The sequence below is a fragment of the Giraffa tippelskirchi genome, chromosome 4 (assembly GCF_054371585.1).
Source record: "Giraffa tippelskirchi isolate mGirTip1 chromosome 4, T2T-mGirTip1v1.2.pri, whole genome shotgun sequence".
Taxonomy (NCBI): domain Eukaryota; kingdom Metazoa; phylum Chordata; class Mammalia; order Artiodactyla; family Giraffidae; genus Giraffa; species Giraffa tippelskirchi.
The window spans coordinates 164,695,941-164,708,027 of NC_137278.1; the positions used below are offsets into that span (position 1 = coordinate 164,695,941).

At 42.8% G+C, this 12,087-nt stretch overlaps 1 protein-coding gene across 2 annotated transcripts in view; it reads left to right on the plus strand.

Moving 5' to 3' along the window:
- STAB2 (stabilin 2) overlaps positions 1–12,087 on the plus strand; it is a 164,892-nt gene that overhangs the window by 91,124 nt on the left and 61,681 nt on the right. For both annotated transcript variants that reach the window (XM_081595580.1, XM_081595578.1), the window contains 5 exons: positions 3,532–3,663; positions 6,388–6,516; positions 7,773–7,829; positions 8,872–8,967; positions 10,432–10,627. In XM_081595580.1, coding sequence (XP_081451706.1) covers positions 3,532–3,663; positions 6,388–6,516; positions 7,773–7,829; positions 8,872–8,967; positions 10,432–10,627 — 610 coding nt within the window. The remainder of the gene's footprint in view (positions 1–3,531; positions 3,664–6,387; positions 6,517–7,772; positions 7,830–8,871; positions 8,968–10,431; positions 10,628–12,087) is intronic.

Below are 12,087 nucleotides of genomic sequence, written 5' to 3' on the forward strand. Positions count from 1 at the left end.
GAGCTTGCTCAAACTCATGTCCATTGAGTTGGTGATGCCATCCAACCATTTCACCCTCTGTTGTCCCCTTCTCCTCCCACCTTCAATCGGTCCCAGAATCAGGGTCTTTTCAGATGAGTCAGTTCTTTGCATCAGGTGGCCAAAGTATTGGAGTTTCAGCTTCAACATCACTCCTTCCAATGAATATTCAGGACTAATTTCCTTTAGGATTGACTGGTTGGATCTCCTTGCTGTCCAAGGGTCTCTCAAGAGTCTTCTCCAAAACCACAGTTCAAAAGCATCAATTCTTCGGCACTCAGCTTTCCTTATAGTTCAACTCTCACATCCATACATGACTACTGGAAAAACCATAGCTTTGACTAGATGGACCTTTGTCAATAAAGTAATGTCTCTGCTTTTTAATATGCTGTCTAGGTTGGTCATAGCTTTTCTTCCAAGGAGCAAGTGTCTTTTAATTTCATGGCTGCAGTTACCATCTGCAGTGATTTTGGAGCCCAAAAACATAAAGTCTGTCACTGTTTCCATTGTTTCCCCATCTATTTGCCATATAATGATGGGACCAGATGCCAAGATCTTCATTTTTTGAATGTTGAGTTTTAAGCCAGCTTTTCCACTCTCCTCTTTCACTTTCGTCAAGAGGCTCTTCACTTTCTGCCATAAGGGTGGTGTCATCTGCATATCTAAGATTATTGATATTTCTCCCGGCAATCTTGATTCCAGCTTGTGCTTCATCCAGCCTGGCGTATAAGTTAAATAAGCAGGGTGACAATATACAGCCTTGACATACTCCTTTCCCAATTTAGAACCAGTCTGCTGTTCCATTTCCGGTTCTAACTGTTGCTTCTTGACCTGCATGCAAATTTCTCAGGAGACAGGTCAGGTGATCTGGTATTCCCTTCTTTTGAAGAGTTTTCCACAGTTTGTTGTGATATACACAGTCAAAGGCTTTGGCATAATCAATAAAGCAGATGTAGATGTTTTCCTGGGACTCTCTTGCTTTTTCAATGATCCAACGGATGTTGGCAATTTGATCTCTGGTTCCTCTGCTTTTTCTAAATCCAGCTTGAACATCTGGAAGTTCACAGTTCACATACTGTTGAAGCCTGGCTTGGAGAATTTTGAGCATTACTTTGCTAGTGTGTGAGATGAGTGCAATTGTGCAATAGTTTGAGCATTCTTTGGCATTGTCTTTCTTTGGAATTGGAATAAAAACTGACCTTTTCCAGTCCTGTGGCCACTGCTGAGTTTTCCAAATTTACTGGCATATTGAGTTCGGCACTTTAACAGCATCATCTTTAGGATTTGAAGTAGCTCAAGTGAAATTCCATCACCTCCGCTAACTTTGTTCTTCGTGATGTTTCCTAAGGCTCACTTGACTTTGCATTCCAGGATGTCTGGCTCTAGGTGAGTGATCACACCAGCATGGTTACCTGGGTCTTGAAGATCTTTTCTGTATAGTTCTTCTGTGTATTCTTGCCACCTCTTCTTAGTATCTTCTGCTTCTGTTAGGTACATGCCATTTCTGTTCTTTATTGAGCCCATCTTTGCATGAAATGTTCACTTGGCATCTCTAATTTTCTTGAAGAGATCTCTAGTCTTTCCCATTCTATTGTTTTCCTCTATTTCTTTGCATTGATCACTGAGGAAGGCTTTCTTATCTCTCCTTGCTATTCTTTGGAACTCTGCATTCAAATGAGTATATCTTTCCTTTTCTCCTATGCCTTTCACTTCTGTTCTTTTCTCAGTTATTTGTAAGGCCTTCTCAGACAACCATTTTGCCATTTTGCATTTCTTTTTCTTGGGGATGGTCTTGATCACTGCCTCCTGTACAATGTCACGAACCTCCGTCCATAGTTCTTCAGGCACTCTATCAGATCTAATCCCTTGAATCTATTTGTCACTTCCACTGTATAATTGTAAGGGATTTGGTTTAGGTCATACCTGAATGGTCTAGTGGTTTTCCCTACTTTCTTCAATTTAAGTCTGAATTTGGCAGTAAAGAGTTCATGATCTAAGCCATAGTCAATTCCCTGTCTTGTTTTTGCTAACTGTATAGAGCTTCTCCATCTTTGGCTCCAAAGAATATAATCAATCTGATTTTGGTATTGACCATCTGGTGATGTCCATGTGTAGACATCAAGCGGGTGTTTGCTATGACCAGTGAGTTCTCTTGGCAAAACTCTGTTAGCCTTTGCCCTGCTTCATTCTGTACTCCAAGGCCAAATTTGCCTGTTACTCCAGGCATCTCTTGACTTCCTACTTTTGCATTCCAGTCCCCTATGATGAAAAGTACATCTTTTGGGGGTGTTAGTTCTAGAAGGTCTTGTAGGTCTTCATAGAACCGTTCAACTTCAGCTTCTTCAGCATTACTGGTTGGGGCATAGACTTGGATTACTGTGATATTAAATGGTTTGCCTTAGCTACAGATAATCTCTTCTGCCTATAAGTTCAGACCATCTGTACACCCCGCAGCACTTCTACACCTCATACAAGGAAATGTCTTTGCAGGTGGGTAGGTCTTAGTTCTCCAATTAGATAAAAACTCTGGGCATTAGATTTTTGTAACTGGCATGTTGAGCGAGCAGCACCCCTGGAACCGAAGGGGAAGTCATCTTTTCTCTGTCTCCCTACTCCTCCCCAATCCCTTTGAACCTGTTCTGTGGGGAACATTCATTAACTGCCCTGGGATAAAACCTCAGGCAATCTTGCAGAAAGTCTTATCATCACTTTCAGCCACAAACACAATCTCAATTAAGTAAAAATAAAAAAAAATTTAAAAACCAGCCCCTTGTAGTTCTCAACATTTTGAATTGGATTTAAAATTAAATCTTCTTTCCTCGCTTGCCCCATGCTGGTACTTTGTCCCAACAGGACATTAGAGGAGGGGGCTTGGTCCTTGCACCAATCGGAGTCCATCAGAGTGTGGGGGAGAGGAGGGATAGATTGGGAGTTTGAGACTGACATGTACTCACAATTCTATTTAAAGTGCCCTTCCATGAAAAAGATACTAGTATAGAAAGGTAAAAATTATTACTAAAAAAAAATTAGGGTCCATCAAGAGACAGAAACCATACCAAAGAGAATTTAATATTACGAATTGTGTATTGGATATAAAGCTATATAAATATAATTGAAAGGTAAAATAGAGATAGCATCGAAGCATCTCTAACCCCAAAGGCTGGGAGAAGAAAGGAAAGAGGTCAGGACAACAAAAACTTGGAAACATGCAGGGGCCCAGAGAAGCGGTGACTCAGACCTGTGAGGGGCAGGGCCCATTCGTCTAGTGGCTCTGATGGTGGAGGAGGGTCCCTGGGGGCCCTAGGAGAGGGCATTGCCAGGCTGGTGCTGGCATCTTGGGGAAGAGGGGGACATGATAAAACCACTCTGGGAGTCAACATCTCCACCATTCAGATTCAGCTGCCACTGCCAGCGTGATGACGTGCAGCTGGGATGGTGCCCAATGAGTAACCCAGTGAGTGCCCAGGCACTGGTGGACCCGTGGGCTGACTTTCCCTTCTGTGTGTTATCCAGGAGGAAGACGTGCTCAGGTATCACGTGGTCTTAGAGGAGAAGCTGCTGAAGAATGACCTGCACAACGGCATGCACCGGGAGACCCTGCTGGGCTTCTCCTACCTCCTCGGCTTCTTCCTCCGTGATGACCAGGTGTGATCCTTCCCCTGAAAACCCAGCAGTGGGTGTCCTAGCTCCATCATCCTCCATCACTTCCCCGTTGGATAATGTTCACCAGCACTTCCTCAGCCTTATCCGCAGCAGACAGCTGTCTGTGTTCCACCATAAAGTAATGACTGGGCCAGACTGGGAAGCTCCCCCTGGTCCACCCCATCCCCAGCCCTCAGGCCATCAGGTGGCCTGACTGGTCATGGGATTGAATCCCAGCAGTCACAGGGCCCTTCAGTTTTGCTTCGTAACAACAGACAGTCCCCAAGCCACCTCCAAGGTGGCAGGGAACCTGGCAGCTAAATGTAACCCCCTGGACGTGGCATGGCCCCGGGTGTAAGGAGCCACCTGACAATGTGAAGGAAGGATCCAGCAGCCAAATGAATGAACATTATTACCATTGCTTGTTCATACAGACTGCAGACCTAGGGCCAACTGCCCCCACCCCAGTATCCGAGTATTAATCTCACACATCCTCTAAGCACTTCAAGTGTTTAGAATTTGTAAAAAGAATTGAGACTAAATACATATTTTAAACATTTCAATATGCAATTCTATGTACCTATGTCAAATAGCCAGTGAAACAATCAATCTGAAAATTCAATAAGAAATTCACTATGTGACTCTGGTATAAATTCTCACAAGAAAAGTTAATAAAAACTAATGATATTAAAATGATGAAAATTTAATCCCAAACTTTTAAGCGGTAATATTGTTCCCAGTAAAAAAGTGCATATTTTTTTGAAAAGCACAGTTTTGAAAACAATATTCTCAGTGTTATCAGCATTGAAGCCTAAGTGAATTTTGTGTACAGTTGCTTTTTTTTTTAACACACTCAGATTTTGGTTGTTTTTTTTTTTAAGTCTTTCTGGTTTTTCATTATTTAGAGAATAATCTAACGCCAAATATTTCCCTCTGACTCCTATAAATAATCTTAGCTATTGTGTAATAATTTTGAGGAGAACCTCTTAAAAACATTTTCTTTTTTTTTTCCAGGTAAGGCAATCTTTGTTGATAAAGACCTTATAGTTTTGTTTTTATCTTTGTTATCTTTTATTTCATCATGTAGAAATGAATATTCTGGTTAGTTGAGTCAGTTTTGATTCTGTCATGTTTATTTTCCATGTGTTTGAAAAGTCTTTGATCTAGAGATTTTTCTTTTTTTCTTTTACAATAGAGGCTTTATCTTAAATAGTTCTATCTTACAATAGTGGTTTTGCTTTTATTGATAACTCATTCACTCTCAGGACAACAGAGATGTGGGAAAATGCTGTCTAAATGAAGAGACTTGTGTGCAGATCAAAATTCTAATGCAGCTTGTAATTCTTCTAGTATATCTCATAATAAAAATGATTCAGATATTTTTATGCCAAATCAACACTATTACAACATCAGAAGTTCTGACATTTTGATATTTTAAATCAGCTCAGCCTCTTGGAATTCTGCACATTTGTTTTGCAATCACCATTTGACACCACAAGTGAGGCCCCTGCTGCTTCTCCAAAACTACACAGGCCCTGGACCACCAGTCATGGACTGGTGGACCTCAGTCATGATTCAGTCCAACATCCCATGGAAATTCACTTGACTCCAAGTAAATAGTCAGGGACTTTAACATTCAGTGGAAGTTAAAATTTAAACACTTAATAGACTCACTTCAATCTTGATGCATTGGGGAGTTTGGGAGATGTTAATCATTTTTAAATGCTCATTAGATATGAAGTTGATATCTGTTTAGTACAACAAAGAATTCCCTCTTCTCCCAACCTCAGCCCTGCTACACCTGTACACACACATGTATGACCCCCCAGTTTTTCAAACAACCATTTGTTTTCAGTTATATTAGTTATACTCAGAAATAAATTAATGGCTTATTTTGCACTAAATAATCATTAAGATATCCTTCCATTAAAAAAAATCAAAACCAAGCAAGTTATAACTCAAAGTTGAATTTAAGTTAGAAATTTAGTTCCCATGTCTTACACACTTACTGATACACTAGGCAAACACAGTACAAACAAAGACAATACAAATGTACTGTGAACACCACAGAAGCCCCAAGGAAAACATGATATGGTTAATACAGACCTCTGAGCAGTCTCCACACCCTAGAAAGTGATCTGTCTGGTAGAACACATTTTTGCAAACTCTAAAACACTCAAATATTATTTTTATTCTTGTATAATGGTCATTTAGTCTTACTGAGGGGTGCTTGCAAATTAACTAGGAAGCAGAGATATGCTAAAAGGATGCTAAGTTTCATTCTTTATGTCTTGGCTGTGGAAGGCATCCACACTTCTGGGACCACCAATAACTAGCACAGCCAAGCACATCTTATCAATGGCACTAATATAGTGATCATGATTCAGAATTTTTTGAACAGTAAAAACCAATCATTTGGATGATGGAGAGAAACCTTAGAGATTATCTGGAACAACCTCTTCTTTTTACAAAGGAGGAAATTGAGATTCAAAGAGGAAAAGCAACTGGCCCAAGGTCACACAGATAGAAGGTACCAGGTGCAGAACTGTCACTCAGACTCCCCTTTCCTAGGGCAGAGCTGTCTCCAGTACAATGTGCTATACCTGCCAGGTGAATATTGCAGTATCTCCTAGGCTGGTGTCATGTTGACATCCTCCAATCCCTATCGTCCTTATTTCCCTTAAAATCACTGTAGTAAAAATTGACAGTTAACCTTCCTGTTCACAGCTCTACGTAAATGAGGCTCCGATAAACTACACCAATGTAGCCACTGACAAGGGAGTGATCCATGGCTTGGGGAAAGTGCTGGAAATTCAGAAGAATAGATGTGATGTTAATGACACTACTATCGTACGAGTAAGTTCTATCCAAGACCAACGATGTAACTAAAGAGTGTTGGCTTATTTTTTATAATTTTGAAAGCCTGGGACACATCTATTAGAGTATCTCAATTCAGTTTAAAAAACCACTAAAGGAACATCTCTAAATGCCAAAGAGCATACTTGGTTGTGGCTCTACAGAAATAAATAAGACATGACCCTTGCCCTCAATGGGCACACAGTCTAGTGCCTTGTATGCCTTGGAAAGGCTGCCTGAAGGGTTGTGTTGACCAGGATTTCAAAGCCATGGTCTTCCTCAATGGGAAAATGTGTCATGCCCAGCATAGGCACAGGGAAGGAGCCCTGTACACCCATTGACAGGGTTGGGCCTACCATAATCTACCAGGAGAGAAAATATGGAAATGGATCATTTCAGTATAATATAGGACAAGTAATTGAGACTTTTACTCCATGAGATGATATAGGTTCTCTCAGTAGTAATGATAACTGTTAACATCTATTGGTCACTTTTTATGTGCTAGGCACTGCTCTAAACATTTTACATGTATTAACCCATGGAATCCTCACAACACCCTACAGAGTAAGCACTGTCACTCTGCCCATTTTGCAGATGGGGAAAATGAGCCATAGAGAGATTAAGTGACACCCCCAGGTTCACAGAGCTGGCAAGTGGCAAAGAAGGAGTTCAAGTCCAGGCATTCTGGCCCCAGAGTGAGAGCTGTGAATGACCAAGCTATACCATCCAGTAGGTGCCAAGTTAAGAACTAGTCACATTGGCCTCCTCCTGTCTTGGAACAGGCTGGCACTTTTAAAATGTCTGTCATTCTTCATTTGTGAATCTTTGTTGCATGACAGTGGATATTATCTCCATGCTGACCTCTCTGTTGGACAGTGTGCCCCTAAGGCTGGGGGCACTGTGGGTGATGCATTCTTTAATCTCACAGTCTGGCCCAATTCACTAAATAGTGGGTTTTCAATAAATGAGAGTTAGTGTTACAGGAATTAGGATTTAACTGAGTTAAGACTCGCACAGGTTACAAGATTACAAGCATCTGAAATGTATAGTGGAGAAAGTGATGCTCCAATCTCCATGACCCGAAGTAGCTGAAGTGTTTGGCTCAAAGGACATGAAAGAGGTTAGCCAGATGAGCTTCTGATTTGCAGTTCTATAGCCTGAAACCTTCAGCCTCCAGTCTGGAAAATATTTGCAACCTTGTTTTGATTAAAAGTAATAACCATGAAATCCTCACTTTGCCTTTGTGTTTTACCAAGGGAAAGTGTGGAAAGTGTCCCCAGTCGCCCATCTGCCCATTTGGAACTAAACCACTAGTAAGTATTTCTTTGATATCTTCTTTGATAAAATTGTTTCTGGATCACAGGGAGGTCTGAATTAGAAAGTGAATCTTGAGCACACTTCATTTCACTGCCCTCCTTCCTTCACTGGGTTTCAATTTAATCTCACCTTCTTAATCTTGTATGCATCTTTCTAAAGTCTTGAATCCATTTTTTTTGAACCAAAGCAAAATTTTGATTAATAAATAAATAGAAACAGGAGCTCATCTCAATCAACGCCCAATGGGAGAAGGGATTTTTCAGTTTCTACATCTTTCATATCCCAGTAGCTGGTTGAGGACAGGAGCAGGAAATCTTATCAGAGGAGGTGGACTTCACAGTAATACTGTTTCAAGCCTTGAGGAGTCCCACCTTCCTGATTCCCTTTATGGTTGAAGTTATAACTAACTTTCACAAAGAAACACATGACAGAATTGGGGGGTGATACACATATCTCTGAATGAATGACCTGTCTATGTTTCTTGTAGCTGTTTATAGGAAAAGGTGCTTCAGAGGATGCTCCAACAATTACAAAGAATCAACACACATGCACCTTCCATGGCACAATAGTAATTTATGACAATAACAGTGCTGACTCTTCTCACTTGAGTTTGCATTTACTCTTGTGTAAGTCTTTGTAAACAGCCTTAATCCTGCCTCAGACCAAGGCAGACCATCAACCAAAAAATAAAAAGAAACCAAGTCTCAGTTCAATATCGAGTGTTGGAAAGATTCTTTTATCTGAGTTACTCTATGATTCTTCCCAACTTGAACTAATCTTCTAAAGAAAAGTTCTCTTTATGGAGTATCACTTTAAGGGATAATTATATGCATTTTTCCACCTAGTATTCTGGCAGCCAGCATTTCAATGTTGCATTTTATTTTTTATGAAGCTGCTCCAAGAAGCCAACCCCCTCCCTTTCCAGAACATTTCAGTTAGAGAGACAGCAATGTATCACCCACCTCCTTGCTTTCAGAGATTGGAAAGCTTTGTCCTAACTGAAAAGCTGATATTAATATAGTTGCTATTATTTCATAGGGCAAAGAGTCGAGGAGATGTCTCTATACCATTTATTTCATGGGCAGGCGATCCCTGTTCATTGGGTGCCAGCCAAAGTGTGTGAAAACCATCATTGTGAGTATAACAATTTAATAAGTCTTCTAACAAAGGCAATAATATTGAGAAACATAATCATATGCTGTACTTTTCAAGGTGCTTTTGCATGGATTCTTTCTGCCATCTTGCCTTCCTTCTCATTATCTGTTTTTAAATATTTATTTGTTTAGCTGCATCAGGTCTTAGTTGCAGCATATGAGACCTTCATTGCATCACGTAGGATCTTTCGTTGTGGCACACGGGCTCTCTAGTTCTGGTGCATGGGCTGAATTGCCCCATGATATGTGGGATCTTAGTTCCCTGACCAGGGCTTAAACCCACATCCCCTGCATTACAAGGTGGATTCCTAACCACTGGACCACCAGGGAAGTCCCCTCATTATCTCCATTACATTTGTCACTTGAAATAGCCAGAGCAGCACTAAAACTCAGGACAGCCGTACAAGTCAGTACACTGGTGACAGCTGCAATTTTCAGTCTCATGATGAAGAAATAGAGGGACCAGGAGGCTAAGAGGATCTTCCTGTTCTCACAAGAAAGGGAAAGAGACAGGAAATGGGCAACTCCCTAAGGCAAGAACAGGGGCACCTGGTTATTTAGAAAAGTGGAAACCCAGGGCTAGGGACCTCTTGGCTGTGGCTTTGGAATCTGCAGGAAAATTCTCTATAACATCCTGTCCTGCTCCTTTCACAGAAGACACAGCCTCTGCCAATCCTAGAGGCCAGTGATTCGGCTCTTAAGTTGTGAAGAGTACAGCTGCAGGAGATGTTGTGTTTTAGTGCAGTCAAGAATAAAAGCAGGCCCAAGCAAGCAGATAATCCTGCAGAGCTTCCCGGAACTAAGAGAGTCATTTATAGAACGTCAGAGGTCTCACCTGACCCCCAACCTTCAGTACCAGATGAAATAACACACAGGGGCCAGGTTTGTGGATGACCAGGGCCTCTCCCAGGTGGCTCAGTGGTAAAGAATCTGCCTGCAATGCAGGAGACATGGTTTCCATCCCTGGGTCGGGAAGATCCCCTGCAGAAGGAAATGGCAACCCACTCCAGTATTCTTGCCTGGGCAATCCCATGGACAGAGGAGTCTGGCAGACTGCAGTCTATGGAGTTGCAAAGAGTCGGAGACCACTTAGTGACTGAACAACAAACAGGGCCCATCTGGCATCACCTACGAGACTCTTCCTGCTGCCCCTCCTCCCTTCTCACTTTTCTTCACCCTCTGCTCCTGCTTGCCTTTTTCCTTCCGGTCCTTCCTAGCTCCTCAGCAGAAGCCTGCATGCTGGTGCTGGCACCTGTGGAAATTGCATGCCCCCCTGCCGCGTTCTTGGGGGATGCTGTCCCCATCCCTTATAACCATTCCACATGGGGTCAAGGCTACGGGCACACATCCAGTCCCGCCTGCAAGATGTCCACACTGTGGCTGGACACGTCGAAAGGACGGCGGTATGGTCCTGTCCCCACCCAGCCTGGCCCTTCTGTTTCAGACAAGAGAATGCTGTGCGGGCTACTTTGGCCCCCAGTGCCAGCCCTGCCCGGGGAAACCTGAGAACGTCTGCTTGGGAAACGGGATCTGCTTGGACGGAGCCAATGGCACAGGCGTGTGTGAGTGTGGGCGGGGCTTCAGCGGGACGGCCTGTGAGACCTGCTCTGAGGGCAAGTACGGCATCCACTGCGACCAAGGTGCGGACCCCACCACCACCCCGCGGGCTCCCCGAACCAACCCGGAAATGCAGGAGGAAAGAGAGTCTAAATACGTGCTCCCTAACCAGCCTGTGTCCAGGGCCGGCTGGAATCCACCCCCCACCACCTCGCCCCCACCGCCATTATCATGTGAATTACAAGAACTTCTGTGTTGTGTAATTTGCACTAGGCTGCTGCTGCTGCTGCTAAGTCGCTTCAGTCGTGTCCATTAGCAGCAACGCCAAACATTTTCAGTACTAACTAACCTGCACCTACCAGCCCACCCCAGTCTGCTCATCGACATTCTCCAACCCACCCAGGTTTCTGTATTGGTCTGCGGGCCCTGGTCTCTGTGGTTACACTCAGTTTTGGACATTGTGTAATTGTTTGGAAAGCAGATCTGTGCACGTTATCTCATTTAATTCACATGTGAACCATATATACTGGAGTGTTTATGCCTCCTTTTTACAAATGAAGACTTAAGGCAAAGAGGTTGAGTGACTTCCCCCAAGGTCACACCTGATGACATTTGAATGCACACCCTGCTGCCCTCCAAAGCCTTGTTCTTGAATCAGGCCCTTTATGGGATGGTCACTCTATTGATCCACACAGCCAGCCACATGCTTTATGTTGTTTTTACAAAAATTGTGATCTGTTTCAGCAGATCACAGTAAGTGAATAATAATCACTTATTATTACAGTAATAATCACTTATCACAATAAGTGTCAATAAGTCACCTACAGTCTCTCACCCTGACTTTCTTGTGCCCAGGGACACACACTTATGAGGGTGCTGACAGGAAAGAAGGGGTTTCCTAATCCGTGATGGGAAAACAAAGCATTTTTTCTGCCTTCTATTGAGAGTCATGCATGTGACCTGGCTATCACTGTTTTCTCATCAGCCAGTCCAAGGCAGACAAAATCAATATATAATTCAGTCATTATAATTGGGCTGTATAATATGTAATTGGCGTTACTGTGCTGAGTTTTTCTGTGTTATATGGAAGAATTATATACTTGGCATTTATGCAGGATTTCCTAACCTAGGATCCACAGATGATTCTCACAGGGCCCAGCAAACCCCCAAGGCCGAATGCTTTTTTTTGAGAAAGGCATCCTTAGCTTTCATCCAATTCCTAAAGACACTCACGACACTGCTGCATAACAAAGGAATCAACATTTCTATGTAGTCAGTGAAGGCAGAGCCACACCAGGTTTATAGGATCCTAGCGGACTTCTCTCTGAAACCTACTCTTAGGGAATAAACATGGTTCCGTCCCAAGGGATCCCACATAACCTTGGCTCTTCTGATAACCTGAGCCAAGGACACTCTCACACTGCTTGGGTCACTGCCGCACAGTGCTATACAGTCCCCACAGGGTGGTCTTTGTTGAAGCACAACCTGTTTCACCATTTAGCCCACTCCTATGCCCCCTGCCCTTCCTGGGAATCCAACCCCT